This window comes from Oncorhynchus gorbuscha, linkage group LG09, assembly GCF_021184085.1.
Source record: "Oncorhynchus gorbuscha isolate QuinsamMale2020 ecotype Even-year linkage group LG09, OgorEven_v1.0, whole genome shotgun sequence".
Classification (NCBI taxonomy): Eukaryota; Metazoa; Chordata; class Actinopteri; order Salmoniformes; family Salmonidae; genus Oncorhynchus; species Oncorhynchus gorbuscha.
Window position 1 is genome coordinate 72,101,332 of NC_060181.1, and position 16,777 is coordinate 72,118,108.

At 42.7% G+C, this 16,777-nt stretch overlaps 1 protein-coding gene across 1 annotated transcript; it reads right to left on the reverse strand.

Annotated features, from left to right (window-relative positions):
- Positions 1 to 1,291: 1,291 nt before the first annotated feature.
- On the reverse strand, positions 1,292 to 13,146 carry LOC124044025 (phosphatidylcholine-sterol acyltransferase-like). Its single transcript, XM_046363335.1, has 6 exons — positions 12,893 to 13,146; positions 11,338 to 11,494; positions 4,099 to 4,214; positions 3,919 to 4,014; positions 3,547 to 3,771; positions 1,292 to 2,907 (listed from the first exon to the last, which is right to left on the reverse strand). Exons 1-6 carry the CDS (start codon positions 13,038 to 13,040, stop codon positions 2,360 to 2,362), a joined length of 1,290 nt encoding a protein of 429 aa, XP_046219291.1. The 5' UTR covers positions 13,041 to 13,146; the 3' UTR covers positions 1,292 to 2,359.
- Between the last annotated feature and the right edge of the window lie 3,631 nt (positions 13,147 to 16,777).

Consider the following 16,777-nt stretch of genomic DNA (forward strand, 5'->3'; position numbering starts at 1 on the left):
GGTTCCATCCCGACAACGCAACAACAATAAGAAATAATAAAAGATAAAACAAACAAAGTCAAATGGCTCATTAGAAGCACATGAATAGAGCGCATCTTCAAAGAAATGTTTTATGTCCTATCATGCTGGGAGGAAAAGATAAACATAATGAAACCAGGCAAAATGCATATTACATTTAAATACCTGTTAGGATGAGTGCACATACAGCGCATTCAGAAAGTATTCAGACCCTTTAACTTTTTCCACATTTTGTTAAGTTACAGCCTCATCCTAAAATGGATTAAATAGTTTTTCCCCCTTATCAAGCTACACAACCCCATACTGACCAGTGGTGGGAAAAGTACCCAACTATCATACTTGAGTAAAAGTAAAGATACCTTAACAGAAAACGACTCAAGTAAAAGTGAAGTCAAAAAGTATTTGTTTTTAAATATACTTAAGTATCAAAAGCAAATGAAATTGCTCAAATATACTTAAGTAGTTAAAGTACAAGTATAAATCCTTTCACATTGCTTATGTGTTTGCTTAATACATTCCTTATATTAAGCAACCAGATTTTCTAGTTTCTTTTAATTTACAGACTGCCAGGGGCACACTCAAACACTCAGATAATTTACAAACACAGCATTTCAGAGGCAGTGGGTATGACCAGGGATGTTCTCTTGATAAATGTGTGATTTTCCTGTCCTGCTAAGCATTCGAAATGTAACTTGTACTTTTGGGTTTCAGGGAAAATGTATGGAGTAAAAAGTACATTGTTTTCTTTAGTACTGTAGTGAAGTAAAAGTTGTAAAAAATATAGAAAGTACAGATATCCAAAAAAACTTTAGTACTTAGTATTTTAACTTAAGTACTTTATACCACTGATACTGACAAAGCAAAAACAGGTTTAGACATTTGCAAATGTATTAAAAATTAAAAATGGAAGTATCACATTTACATAAGTATTCAGATGCTTTACTCAGTACTCTGTTGAAGCACGTTTGGCAGCAAATACAGCCTTGAGTCTTCTTGGGTATGACGCTACAAGTTTGGCACACTGGTATTTGGGAGTTTCTCCCATTCTTCTCTGAGGATCCTCTCAAGCTCTGTCAGGTTGGATAGGAAGCGTTGCTGTACAGCTATTTTAAGGGCTCTCCAGAGATGTTCAAGTCCGGGCTCTGGCTGGGCCACTCAACGCAGGAGTGGCTTTTGGACATGTCTCTGAATGTCGTTATCTTGGCTGTGTGCTTAGGGTTGTTGTCCTGTTGGAAGGTAAACCTTCGAAAAAGAACAGGCAAGCCGCACAGTCTAGGAGTTCAGATGCAATACTTTAATAACCAACGTTTCGACAGACAAGCTGTTTTCATCAGGGTATAATGACAAACACCGCGGTTCACTAGTTTATAGAGTTTCAAAGGACACACAGGTGTCTAATCATGGCTGAGTGTGGCTTGATTTCATTGGTTGATTTACAGATATAAATAGAACATATAAAAAGCATGAATAGATAACATACAATCATAGATACAATTTGTCTCCATAGGCCTATAAATATTTATAATTAATAGGAAAATCACAATCACAAGAATGGCTTCAGATCAAAGTCTACATTGATACCGAAGGGAGCAAGAGAGAGGGGGTCTTTAAATGAAAGATCCAGACGGCCTCTCGTTTTAACAAATTGTCGAGGTCACTCCCTCTCCTAGGGAGGGTGACGTGTTCGATGGCGATTTCACGAAGGGACGAAATAGTGGTTCGCTTCCAAAAAGTGGGCCACAACTGGGTACGTCTAGTTTTTGCACCTAATGGTGCTACGATGCTCCATGATTCTTATTTTTAACTTGAGCTTTCTTTTACCCACAATTTTTACCACAAGGAAAAGCTATAACACAAATAACTGCCTTAGTGGAGCACATGATAACACCTTTGATTGGGATCCGTTTCCCTGTTTGAGGGTGTTTGAAGGGTCTACATTTGTAAGTGCCATTACATTGAGCACAGCCATTACACTTTTCGTTTCCATCTGGTAGAGGCGCAAATAATATTATGGGGTGGTAATTGTCTCAAGGCTTAAAAATCATTCTATAACCTGTATCCTCCCCTTCATCTACACTGATTGAAGTTGGAAGTAACATCAATAAGAGATCATTGCTTTCAGCTGGATTCACCTGGTCAGTCTGTCATGGAAAGAGCAGGTATTCCTAGTGGTTTGTACATTGTGTATAAGTCCACCTCTGTAGCTAGCCTACTGGCATCAGTAATAGTATGTATATTGGGAGGGTGAATCATTTTCTCCCCAAAAGCTTACAGTATAGATTTGGGAGGCTGGTCCGGCTGGGCCTGATCTTGCATGAGTGGGGAATCAATGGGATGTTCATCAGTTCATCAATGTAGAATCCTCTTCACTATATCTTCCCTCCAGAATACTCTGGATCACATTGATCACCTTCTTATTTAATACTATTTCCATGTGGGGCATAGACCTGAATTCCTTGACATGGACAGGCTGTTCTTGCTTCCCTCTCCAGCGTTTACAAAGACCGAGGCTAAGACTGTCCACTGTATCATCCCCATCAGCATACACATAGTCTATGGGGTCTGCATTTGGGAACTGGTCGTCATAAATATAGGTAACCGGTGTGAGCAGCCCCACACCATAGAAGCAGTACATCTCAACACCAGGAGGGGGCAGACCAGCTGTCAAGTTTCTGGTGTCTTCCCACATGAACCAGCCATCTTCAAAGTCAATGTCTTTAAAGAAGCGCTGGTAGTCCTGGCGGGTATAGTTGAATAATGGCGTGGAGATGAAGACGTGGTCTGTAGGCCAGACCTCTTCAAATGGAAGCATCCAGGGGTTTGTGGTGGTCATCCGCTGCTGCTCCCGGATCTTGATGTTGGACACCAGTGGGATGCCAAGATTGTCACCTGTGGAGACAATTGTTATCATTCAATATCAATCATTTTATCTTGGCAATCTCCAGACAATGTGTGACTCGCCAATGTAATCCAGACAAACCTGACCTACCACCATTTCAAGAAAATGAAGACATGGGCAAGGCGGTCCTGGCAAAATAAATACTTTTTGGTGTAACAGATGTCTCTTTCCATTCACCAATGTTTGGAGGCTGGATATATGTTGCGAGTGGTTGAACATGTGCAGGTAGCCTAGTAAAGGAGCCCTTAAGTGATTGTCAAACAATCAGATAAAAACATAACTGGTTGTGTTGAGGCCACAATAAAAAGGTCCAGTAATACATTTTAAAAGTTAAATTACAAATCTTTACCACTAGGGCCAAAGAGATGCTATTGAATTAACAGGTATTCTAAATGTAATTCTATAATTAGGCCCATAAAAGTTTTTGGTGCAAGTGTGTGCACATATAGGAAGTCCCCTACCAGGAAAGAAATTAATTATTTCACCCTGCAAGTAAAACCATTTTGCAACATGAGGTGATTACGGTCAATGTAATCTACTTCAACCCGGCTATCAGGTTCTCTCAAGCTTATTATGTTTCTACTATGGGTGAGGTTGTTCAATCTGTCCACCAAATTCTGACACAGTACCTGATGCTAGTACTCGAAGGGTCTTGACAGCCCCACCCCAGGGTGCTCCAAGTGAAATGAAGCCTTTGATGTATTCGTCTTTCCAAGCCTGGGTCTGCTGATATAAGAAGTAGAGGATATAATTACTTCCCATGCTATGGCCCAGGATGTAAAGTGGTTGTTGATCCCTCTCGTACATATCCTCAATCAGCTTCTTCAGTCGTGCAAAGTATTCCTCCTGCTCGTCTGATAAGGTGAGACAAATAGGAACAGTCACATTATGTGTAAGCATGTGTGCATAAACAATTAATGAGTTGCACTTTCCGTACAGGAAAGTGATGGTCAGTTGGATGGTGTGTGTGTGCGTGTGTGTGTGGCCATGATGACACTTACTCGGAGCTACTCTGAAGTCATATGGTGCTGCTCGGACAGCCTCATTGCGGACATATCCCATGTTGACCAAATGTGTAACCATATTATTAAAATAACCTGGAAAAGGAGACATCTCATTCAATGAAATCATAATCAAAAAGAAGACATAGGAAAAGATGGCCTCATTATAGTTGTTCTCACCTGACAGCTTGTGGTTGTCCAAGAACTCAACAGTATATGTCTGTCCAAAACCAGGCACTCTCACAGACACCCCTGCAGAATTGGATGACTTGCGAGTTGTCCTATTGTATACAATTCTGTAGCAAGAAATATACAGTAGGTACATAATGTTATTGCGTAAGGAAATGAACCCAACCACTAAAGTGTTGAGGACAATGAAGAAAGATGGTGCCGGAGAAGGCAGACATTTTACGTGCCACCAACCGATAGTTTTTTTTTGTTTCTGTTTATTTGCGTTGTTTGTAACTCCTTTTTTAAACTTATTTTGTACATAACGTTGCCACTACCGCCTCTTATGACCGAAAATAACTTCTGGACATTAGGACTGCGATTACTCACCAAGGTCTGGCAGAATCCTTCTTTTCCTTTATGCGCTGACCAACTAGCAATTGTTTTCACTGACATGTTCAACCTCTCCCTGTCCGAGTCTGTAATACCAGCATGTTTTAAACAGACCACAATAGTGCCTGAGCCCAAGAACACTAAGGTAACCTGCCTAAATGACTACTGACCTGTAGCACTCACGTCTGTAGCCATGAAGTGCTTTGAAAGGCAAGTCATGGCTCACATCAACACCATCATCCCAGAAACCCACTCCAATTTGCATACCGCCCCAAAAGATCTACAGATGATGCAATCTCTATTGCACTCAACACCGACCCTTTCCCATCTGGACGAAAGGAACACCTATGTGAGAATGCTATTCATTGACTACAGCTCAGCTCATAGTGCCCTCAAAGCTTATTGATGAGCTAAGGACCCTGGGATTAAACAACTGACTCTGCAACTGGATCCTGGATTTCCTGACAGGCCGACCCCAGGTGGTAAGGGTAGGTAAACAACACATCCGCCACGCTGATCCTCAACACAGGTGCCCTTCAGGGGTGCGTGCTTAGTCCCCTCCTGTACTCCCTGTTCACTCATGACTACACGGCCAGACACGACTCCAACACCGGACTACAAGAAGAAAACCAGCCCAGTCATGGACCAGGATGTCTTGCTCCCAGGCAGACTAAATAACTTTTTTTGCCTGCTTTGAGGACAATACAATGCCACTGACACGGCCTGCAATGAAAACATGTGGAATCTCCTTCACTGCAGCCGAGGTGAGTAAAACATTTAAACGTGTTAACCCTCGCAAGGCTGCACGCCCAGACGGCATCCCCAGCCGCGCCCTCAGAGCATGCGCTGGCCGGTGTGTTTACGGACATATTCAATCAATCCCTATACCAGTCTGCTGTTCCCACATGCTTCAAGAGGGCCACCATTGTTCCTGTTCCCAAGAAAGCTAAGGTAACTGAGCTAAACGACTACCGCCCCATAGCACTCACTTCCGTCATCATGAAGTGCTTTGAGAGACTAGTCAAGGACCATATCACCTCCACCCTACTTGACACCCTAGACCCACTCCAATTTGCTTACCGTCCAATTAGGTCCACAGACGATGCAATCTCAACCACACTGCACACTGCCCTAACCCATCTGGACAAGAGGAATACCTATGTGAGAATGCTGTTCATCGACTACAGCTCGGCATTCAACACCATAGTACCCTCCAAGCTCGTCATCAAGCTCGAGACCCTGGTTCTCAACCCCGCCCTGTGCAACTGGGTACTGGACTTCCTGACGGGCCGCCCCCAGGTGGTGAGGGTAGGCAACAACATATCCACCCCGCTGATCCTCAACACTGGGGCCCCACAAGGGTGCGTTCTGAGCCCTCTCCTGTACTCCCTGTTCACCCACGACTGCGTGGCCACGCACGCCTCCAACTCAATCATCAAGTTTGCGGACGACACAACAGTGGTAGGCTTGATTACCAACAACGACGAGACGGCCTACAGGGAGGAGGTGAGGGCCCTCAGAGTATGGTGTCAGGAAAATAACCTCACACTCAACGTCAACAAAACTAAGGAGATGATTTCAGGAAACAGCAGAGGGAACGGTAGTGGAGAGGGTAGTAAGTTTTAAGTTCCTCGGCATTCACATCAGACAAACTGAATTGGTCCACTCACACAGACAGCATCGTGAAGGCGCAGCAGCGACTCTTCAACCTCAGGAGGCTGAAGAAATTTGGCTTGTTACCAAAAGCACTCACAAACATCTACAGATGCACAATCGAGTGCATCCTGGCGGGCTGTATCACCGCCTGGTACGGCAACTGCTCCGCCCACAACTGTAAGGCTCTCCAGAGGGTAGTGAGGTCTGCACAACGCATCACCGGGGGCAAACTACCTGCCCTCCAGGACACCTACATGAGCCGATGTTACAGGAAGGCCATAAAGATCATCAAGGACAACAACCACCCGAGCCACTGCCTGTTCACCCCGCTATCATCCAGAAGGCGAGGTCAGTACAGGTGCATCAAAGCTGGGACCGAGAGACTGAAAAACAGCTTCTATCTCAAGGCCATCAGACTTAAACAGCCACCACTAACATTGAGTGGCTGCTGCCAACACACTGACACTGACTCAACTCCAGCCACGTTAATAATGGGAATTGATGGGAAATTATGTAAAATATATCACTAGCCACTTTAAACAATGGTAGTTAATAATGTTACATACCCTACATTATTCATCTCATATGCATACGTATATACTGTACTCTATATCATCGATAGATGATATCCTTATGGTCCTTCTGTAGCTCAGTTGGTAGAGCATGGCGCTTGTAACGCCAGGGTAGTGGGTTCGATCCCCGGGGACCACCCATACGTAGAATGTATGCTTGACCCTATCCCCTCCTCTCTTCTCCAGACCATTTCCGGAGACCTTCTCCCTTACCTCACCTCGCTCATCAACTCATCCCTGACCGTTGGCTACGTCCCTTCCGTCTTCAAGAGAGCGAGAGTTGCACCCCTTCTGAAAAAACCTACACTCGATCCCTCCGATGTCAACAATTACAGACCAGTATCCCTTCTTTCTTTTCTCTCCAAAACTCTTGAACGTGCTGTCCTTGGCCAGCTCTCCCGCTATCTCTCTCTGAATGACCTTCTTGATCCAAATCAGTCAGGTTTCAAGACTAGTCATTCAACTGAGACTGCTCTCCTCTGTATCACGGAGGCGCTCCGCACTGCTAAAGCTAACTCTCTCTCCTCTGCTCTCATCCTTCTAGATCTATCGGCTGCCTTCGATACTGTGAACCATCAGATCCTCCTCTCCACCCTCTCCGAGTTGGGCATCTCCGGCGCGGCCCACGCTTGGATTGCGTCCTACCTGACAGGTCGCTCCTACCAGGTGGCGTGGCGAGAATCTGTCTCCTCACCACGCGCTCTCACCACTGGTGTCCCCCAGGGCTCTGTTCTTGGCCCTCTCCTGTTCTCGCTATACACCAAGTCACTTGGCTCTGTCATAACCTCACATGGTCTCTCTTATCATTGCTATGCAGACGACACACAATTAATCTTCTCCTTTCCCCCTTCTGATGACCAGGTGGCGAATCGCATCTCTGCATGTCTGGCAGACATATCAGTGTGGATGACGGATCACCACCTCAAGCTGAACCTCGGCAAGACGGAGCTGCTCTTCCTCCCGGGGAAGGACTGCCCGTTCCATGATCTCGCCATCACGGTTGACAACTCCATTGTGTCCTCCTCCCAGAGCGCCAAGAACCTTGGCGTGATCCTGGACAACACCCTGTCGTTCTCAACTAACATCAAGGCGGTGGCCCGTTCCTGTAGGTTCATGCTCTACAACATCCGCAGAGTACGACCCTGCCTCACACAGGAAGCGGCGCAGGTCCTAATCCAGGCACTTGTCATCTCCCGTCTGGATTACTGCAACTCGCTGTTGGCTGGGCTCCCTGCCTGTGCCATTAAACCCCTTCAACTCATCCAGAACGCCGCAGCCCGTCTGGTGTTCAACCTTCCCAAGTTCTCTCACGTCACCCCGCTCCTCCGTTCTCTCCACTGGCTTCCAGTTGAAGCTCGCATCCGCTACAAGACCATGGTGCTTGCCTACGGAGCTGTGAGGGGAATGGCACCTCAGTACCTCCAGGCTCTGATCAGGCCCTACACCCAAACAAGGGCACTGCGTTCATCCACCTCTGGCCTGCTCGCCTCCCTACCACTGAGGAAGTACAGCTCCCGCTCAGCCCAGTCAAAACTGTTTGCTGCCCTGGCCCCCCAATGGTGGAAGAAACTTCCTCACGACGCCAGGACAGCGGAGTCAATCACCACCTTCCGGAGACACCTGAAACCCCACCTCTTTAAGGAATACCTAGGATAGGTTAAGTAATCCCTCTCACCCCACCCCCCCTAAGTTTTAGATGCACTATTGTTAAGTGACTGTCCCACTGGATGTCATAAGGTGAATGCACCAATTTGTAAGTCGCTCTGGATAAGAGCGTCTGCTAAATGACTTAAATGTAATGTAAATGTACTAAGTCGCTTTGGATAAAAGCGTCTGCTAAATGGCATATATTATTATTATTATATTATGTAATACATGTATCACTAGACACTAACTATGCCACTTTGTTTACATACTCATCTCATATGTATATACAGTACTCGATACCATCTACTGTATCTTGCCTATGCTGCTCTGTACCATCACACATTCATATATCTTTATGTACATATTCTTTATCCCCTTACACTGTGTATAAGACAGTAGTTTTGGAATTGTTAGTTCGATTACTTGTTGGTTATTACTGCATTGTCGGAACTAGAAGCACAAGCATTTCGCTACACTCGCATTAACATCTGCTAACCATGTGTATGTGACAAATAAAATTTGATTTGATTTAAGTTTGCCGATGACAACAGAGGTAGGCCTGATCACAGACAATGACGAGACAGCCTATAGGGAGGAGGTTAGAGACCTGGTCGTGTGGTGCCGGGACAACAACCTCTCCCTCAACATGATCAAGACAAAGGAGATGATTGTGGACTACAGGAAAAAGAGGATCGAGCACGCCCCATTCTCATCGACGGAGCTGCAGTGGAGCTAGTTGAGAGTGTGCACCCATCACCAACAAACTAACATGGTCCAAGCACACCAAGACTAGAGGTTGACCGATTATGATTTTTCAACGCCGATACCGATACCGATTATTGGAGGACCAACAAAGCCGATCCCGATTAAATCAGCCAATTTAAAAAATAAATGTATTTGTAATAATGACAATTACAACAATACTGAATGAACGCTTATTTTAACTTAATATAATACATCAATAAAATCCATTTAGCCTCAAGCAAATAATGAAACATGTTCAATTTGGTTTAAATAATGCAAAAACAAAGTGTTGGAGAAGTAAAAGTGCAATATGTGCTATGTAAGAAAGCTAACGTTTCAGTTCCTTGCTCAGAACATGAGAACATGTGAAAGCTGGTGGTTCCTTTTAACGTGAGACTTCAATATTCCAAGGTAAGAAGTTTTAGGTTGTAGTTATTATAGGAATTATAGGACTATTTTCCTCTATACCATTTGTATTTCATTAACCTTTAACTATTGGATGTTCTTATAAGCACTTTAGTATTGCCAGTGTAACAGTTTTGCTTCTGTCCTTCTCCTCTCTCCTCCCTGGGCTCGAACAAGCAACACAAGCCCAAGCCCATGCAGAGCAAGGGGAACAACTACTAGAAGCCTCAGAGCGAGTGATGTTTGAAACGCTATTAGCGCACGCTAACTAGCTAGCCATTTCACTTCGGTTACACCAGCCTCATCTCGAGAGTTAATAGGCTTGAAGTCATAAACAGTGCAATGCTTGTCGCACAACAAAAGAGTTGCTGGCAAAACGCTGAAAGTGCTGTTTGAATGTTTACGCGCCTGCTTCTGCCTACCACCGCTCAGTCAGATACTTAAGATACTTGTATGCTCAGTCAGATTATATGCAACGCAGGACACGCTAGATAATATCTAGTAATATCATCAACCATGTGTAGTTAACTAGCGATTATGATTGATTGTTTTTTATAAGATAAGTTTAATGCTAGCTAGCAACTTACCTTGGCTTACTGCATTCGCGTAACAGGCAGTCTCCTTGTGGAGTGCAACGAGAGAGGCAGGTCGTTAATGCGTTGGACTAGTTAACTGTAAGCTTGCAAGATTGGATCCCCCGAGCTGACAATGTGAAAATCTGTCATTCTGCCCCTGAACAAGGCAGTTAACCCACCGTTCCTAGGCCGTCATTGAAAATAAGAATATGTTCTTAACTGACTTGCCTAGTTAAATAAAGGTATAAAAAAATATATATAATAAATAAATCACCAAATCGGCGCCCAAACTTGAAATTGGCCCTAATTAATCGGCCATTCCGATTAGTCGGTCGACCTCTAACCAAGACAGACAAAGAGGGCCCGGCGAAACTTATTCCCCCTCAGGAGACTGAAAAGATTTGGCATGGGTCCTCAGATCCTCAAATGGTTCTACAGCTGCACCATCGAGAGCAATCTGACTGGTTGCATCACTGCCTGGTATGGCAACTGCTCGGCCCCTGACCGCAAGGCACTACAGAGGTACTGGGCTGTTCGCATTACCATCACTGTGGCCAAGCTTCCTGCCATCCAGGACCTCTATAGGCCCTAAAAATTATTGAAGACTCCAGCCACCCTAATCTTAGACTGTTCTCTCTGCTACCGCACGGTAAGCGGTACCGGAGCGCCAAGTCTAGGTCCAAGAGGCTTCTAAACAGCTTCTACTCCCAAGCCATAAGAATCCTGAACACCTAATCAAAATGACTACCCGGACTATTTGCATTGCCCCCCTTTTTTTACACCGTTGTTACTCTCTGTTGTTATCATCTATGCATAGTCACTTTAATAACTCTACCTTCATGTACATATTACCTCAACTAACCAGTTCCCCTGCACATTGACTCTGTACCAGTACCCCCCTGTATATAGTCTTGCTATTGTTCTTTTACTGCTGCTCTTTAAATACTTGTTACTTTTATTTATTATCTGTATTTTTTAAAACTGCTTTGTTGGTTATGCTCGTAGGTAAGCATTTCACTGTAAGGTCTACTACACCTGTTGTATTCGGCGCATGTGACTAATAAGATTTGATTGGATTTGACTCAATCAAACTAGTGAAAATAGAGTTGTGGTTGTATGTATGCTTTTCTATTACAGTGCATTATTTATTGTTACAACAATGAACCATTAGGAAATGCTCCCTGAGTGTAGAGTTAAAATGATTGAATTAATCATGATCTAAACAGAATTATTATGATCATATTCATTCTCCCCCTCACCTTATATTATCAATCCAACAGTTAATCCCAATTGGCATGAACATATTCAGGTCAATCCAAAGTGTGAAAAAGTCATCTGTCTTTTTGTAGCACATCCAATGCACACGGCTTGGCTTGTCAATCTTGGCTTCAAGCTGGTTTCCTGCAGTCCCAGGCACTGGTAAAAACAAAAGTTGTCAAATGTTATATAAATATATAAACATTGTGTAAATTTCCTACTAAATATCTGCATGAACCATTTCTGAAATGTCTGTGCATGTACAAAAATCAGACCGGTCATAAACTGCATGTGTAAACGAGCATTATAACCTTTTTATGCGAGTAAAGTACATGTTGGATAAAAAATGTAATGATTCCCTGATGGAAACAAACGTTTTAGTTTAACTTTCCAAATGTCGACAAAAGAAAATATGCTAGACAAGGTGGGATCTATTTGTGTCGGTAAATTGAATTATGTGAGGAAAGGTCAGTGTAACCGCTTTAATGCGCAAATATTGATTTAACAACCATCATATTTATATTTTTGTTCAGCGTATTTACTAGTCCCAATTAAATGAGCGATGCGGATGACAATTTGTTGTATGGCTCCTTCGAGAATATGAACCCATCACGCCCAGAAAAGGTGAGGAATGTATTATGCAATGGTTATGAAAATAAAATAAACCGTTCTTGTGCTGACATTGCTTCCAGAGGCAGTTTGGAACTAGGTAGTGTGTGTTTCAACCACGGACCCATTCTGTGAGCTTGTGTGGCCTACCACTTCGCAGCTGAGCTATTGTTGCTCCTAGATGTTTCCACTTCACAATAGCAGCACTTACAGTTGACCAGGCAGTTCTAGCAAGGCAGAAATATTTTACTTACTGACTGGTTGGAAAAGTGACATCCTATAATGGTGCCTCCATAAGGCCATTCTACTGCCAATGTTGGTCGATGAACATTGCATGTCAGGAACGGGTTGTGGCTGAAATAGCCACATCCACTAATTTGAAGGTTTGTCCACATACTTTTGGATATATGGTGTACTAAACTTTGGACAACTTTAATACACTTCAATGCAATGACTAAGCTAGAGGTTCACATACTTTTCCCGACAAAGAAATCGAATGTTGGGATCAATTTACTCAAGAAATAAATGGGGGAAAAATACAATTATTGTGTTGTTTAAACCAGGTTCACTATCTACTACTAGATACGAAGATCTGATCACATTTTTGGTCAAATTTTTGCAGAAATACCAAAAATGCTAAAGGTTCCACAAACTGTATATCCCTGACCCAGCCAGGACCATGTGATTTAATTAATATTCACACCAACATCCATTGGTTCAAGGACCTACAATCCTCGTGGAAACCATAGAAAACTGCCTGGAACTTGCTTCTAGTTCTAGATAGAGAATCGACCTGTCTTGTGAAATACATTTTGCACTTTCAGTATACAAGAAAGCAAACGGATAGCCTATTACAATCACATAAAACATACATTGAATTCCATGAGATATAACATGTTGTAATAGGCCTATCACAGCAAACTAATCAAGAAATAGAAATCTGCTCACCTATAAGAACCGGCGGAGTGCTATTATTTGGCACTTTGTTTTGAGTTTTGAAACTTGATGGAAAGACATCGAAGAGCCCAAATCCAGCAGCTTGTTGTAGCGCAAGGAATACTATAAGGAGCACAGTACAGCAGTGAGCGTGTCCCATTCTGTCAAAATCTTACCCAAATCTTAATCGTGTCAAGTTTACAGTTCTTCCACTAGGTCAGGCGGACGAGAGCTGGGCTGTATTCATTCCGGCTAACAGTTGCAACTAAAACGAGGGTATCTATTGGACAAATTCAGGTAGGTCCCTCCCTGATTCGCTCCGTTTGCTTCCTTTAAGAAGCGTTTTGCAACATAATCTGCGGAATGAATACACCCCTGGCCTATTATAAAACGGGTTGTTTGGTTCCTGGATGCTGATTGGTTAATAGTAAGGATTTAGTTATTCACCACCATCCCTGCTAACAGTTCCATTTGAATTCACAATGTGCATCCACTGCCAATTCAGAAACTCACGTCTCCCCCGGAAAAAAGCATCTAAACAATATTTCCCCATGCTACTAGGCTAGCAGTTGGGGTTTGTCTAAACCTTGTTTGCCTCTGACCTATGCAGTTTTTTGTTGCGAACTCCACAATGCCATGCATAGAGAATAAATGTGACAAGACTGACAGCTTCTGAGCCATGTGAATGAATGTATCCGGATCATTATAACGGATAATTTCAAAGAAATGGCAATAGAAAGAAAGAAAGAAACAAACGAAAATGCACATAGTTTGCTGTAAATTCAGCTGCTTGATGTGATTGTGTGTTAACTGTAGTGTGCTAGCTAGCAATGTAGAAGGCTCTTAGCTTCTATAGCCAGTCATAAACTCTTGTCCATTTCTACAATTTATCTTCTTAAAATTAGATTTTAAACCTAACCTTAACCACACTGCTAACCTTATGCCTAACCCTAAATTAAGATCAAAAAGCTAATTGTGCAGCAAATTCTGACTTTGTGGCTTTAGAAGCTAGTGGAAACGATGGAGTACTAGCTCATGCATAGCTACAAAGCAACCAGCGGCCACATTCAGGCCAGGTGGGGCAGACATAAAAATTATATTTTCTGTCTTGCAAGTTATTTTAGCATTAATGCGTGTCACATATCCGTTTGTAAAATGTTTTTATTGAGTTAATAAAGCCGCCTACAAACATGGTCAGCTTCAAATTGCAGGTGTTTCAGCCGAGCACAGTGCTGTCAATGGTGGTGGGGCAGCCAGCGGAAAATACAGAGCGTAGGGGTTGGTAAACTTCTCTAGTTGCGCTGTGATTGGCTCAGTGTTCTGTCACTCATGGGGACACAATTTCACCCCAAAATCTACAGGGAGAGCGCTAAAATTCTGCCATAGATTTCCATTAGAAGTGCCCATCCAAGAAGGCTCAAGGTCATTGGCCACAGATAAAATCACGTTATATATACCGTAGCTTTGATTGGACTGATGTCAACATCATACTTTGAAAATCTTAGCTAGCAAGATAGACAAGCAGTCATCATGAATCACATTGACAATCTACTAACAAAAGCTTTTCAATCTTTGTCATATGAAGAGAAATTATATATCGGTACTCATTGGTCGTTGGACATGAACATTACATAACACGTTGATAATTGCAAATTCAACAATTGAGTGGTTTGGAAGGAATTAGTGGCTAACTGCAAGCATAGCAAAGCAATCACTATTTTGCTTCCCCTGCCTGCTATTCGGTGGAGAGGATGTGTGGTCCAAGACTGGGTTTAAGGGTATCTTTTCCAAGCTTAAAAGGATAAACATCCACACACAACAACATGGCCTGAAAAGGTTGAATACATTGGCCATGCTGTCAATCTAGCATGACAGCTGAAACTCGGAACTGGGAAATGTCATACTTCAGTGAGTTCATGACTACTGGGAACTCTGGAAAAAAAAACAATCTCCGACTGGGGAAAAAAGTTTTGAACAGTCATCCAACTCGGAATTCCAAGTTGGGAACTCGGGCCTCTTTCTAGAGCTCTGACCTGAAGATAACTGACGTCATGATTCAATCTAGTTTTTTTTCAGAGTTCCTAGTTGTCTTGAAAGCACCCTAGATCCAGAGAATGCCAGACTGATGACAAAGTTCTTGACAAAATTTGCCCACAAGAAGGATCACTGCACCACCTTCCTGTTCAAGTGAGCAAAGCACAACGGTGAGTCCAAAAATGTATTATTTGCTACTGCATAAATTATGTAATATGCCAGGGAGATATGTATACTGTAGCTAAGTAATATATGTTGTGTAGTAAGCTGTTAGTAGCCCATATGCCTCACCCTAATAATTTGGTCCCTTTCCTCCTCATAATTTAGCATACTCTTCTGACTTGGAGGTCCACATGTAGCCCATAGCCTGTTTTAACGAAATGTCATCATTGAATATTGTAAGAGCTTTCATTGTCTGTTTATATGCCCCATTTATTTATCTTATGGTTCTGACTTGGTGTACAGGGAGAATACTGTGTTCTGAATTCTGTCACTGTACATTTCAAAAGAGCTGAACAAATAGTTATATGGACTACGCCTGTCTAAGCTTGCTCATTAATTCATGTCTTAATCAACATGATGTATTGCCTCTTATCTGCTCATTGTTCCCTTATGCCATAGTTTGTACATCTCAATTGTCAGTAGAAACCACATTTGTTTAAGCAAGTCAGCCATGTTTTTTAAAAGTCAGTAAATGAGGTTAAATGAACTGTTTTGCTGCCAGACAAGGCTCTAGTCAGGTGTAGCTGTGGTAAGGATTCACTCTATGGTGCTAAAAATAAAACTCTTTATGTAGGGATAACATTATACAGTTTGCCCCACCAAGATTTACATGCTAAAATCGCCACTGATAGCAACCATTGAACATAGGAAACTCGGTCCTCGGGACACCAAGGGGTGCACATTTTGTTTTTTTATGTAGGGAGAACACAGCTGGTTTAAATAATCAACTAATCATCAAGCTTTGAATCAGCTGTGTATTGTTAGGGCAAATAACAAAATGTGCGCCACTTGATCCCAAGGACTGAGCTTGGATAACACTGGAGTAGGACCATTACAAAAAAAGATTGCAGTATAACTTCAGTATGTACTGCATCCAAAATACGTTTTTTTTACTGCAGTAATTTTGCAGTGTAACTACAATTAGAGTGAAGTATAACTGCAGTTATTCTGCAATTACAGCATCCAAAATACCAGTCGACTGCAGTTACTGCACTTTTAATGCAGTTTCAAAACTGCAGTCTTGTAAGGGGATGTTTAGCTAGCAACTATAGAACCTCCGTCCTAATTAAAACAATGATATTAATATTTTTTAATATGTTGGCAACCATTTTATAAAAGCAAATCGTAGATAACACCCTCCAAAAGGCTTTTTACTGGCCCTTGGCTTTGCCTCGAACAGCCCTTTTGGAGTTAATTCCCAGGTTCTCATTCCTTATTGCTTAATTAATGCTGTGTGTGAGAGAGGTGGGTGGCAAAGTCAGAGGAAAAACCTGAGGTCAGTTAGGCTGCGTAAACACAAGCAGCCCAATTATGATTGGTCTTTTGACCAATAACACCAGAGCTTTTCACATCAGAGCTTTTTTAGAGTTGATCTCCTTGGTCAAAAGACCAACTAGTGAAAAAAAGATCAGAATTGGGCTGCCTGTGTAAATGCAGACTAATTCATCGTTGGACTGCACTTTAAAAGCACTCCTCACAGCAGGAAATACAGCATCAACAAATGCGCATAGTGTTCTGCTATAAGCGCAGCTGTGTGAGCTTCTACCTTGTAGTAAAAGTAATAAGGGTTACGGTAGTTTATTTGAATTTCTAAACATTTAAACAAACACACCACACACATGATTTTAAGAGACCTTAAAC

Excerpts from the sequence above, each read along its gene's own strand:
- LOC124044025 (XM_046363335.1), bottom strand. The coding sequence starts at position 13,040 with ATGGGACACGCTCACTGCTGTACTGTGCTCCTTATAGTATTCCTTGCG. Across the intron at positions 3,772-3,918 it reads TGACTTCAGAGTAGCTCCGA|ACGAGCAGGAGGAATACTTT; the intron begins GTAAGTGTCATC and ends TCACCTTATCAG. Across the intron at positions 2,908-3,546 it reads CCTTCGAGTACTAGCATCAG|GTGACAATCTTGGCATCCCA; the intron begins GTACTGTGTCAG and ends TTGTCTCCACAG.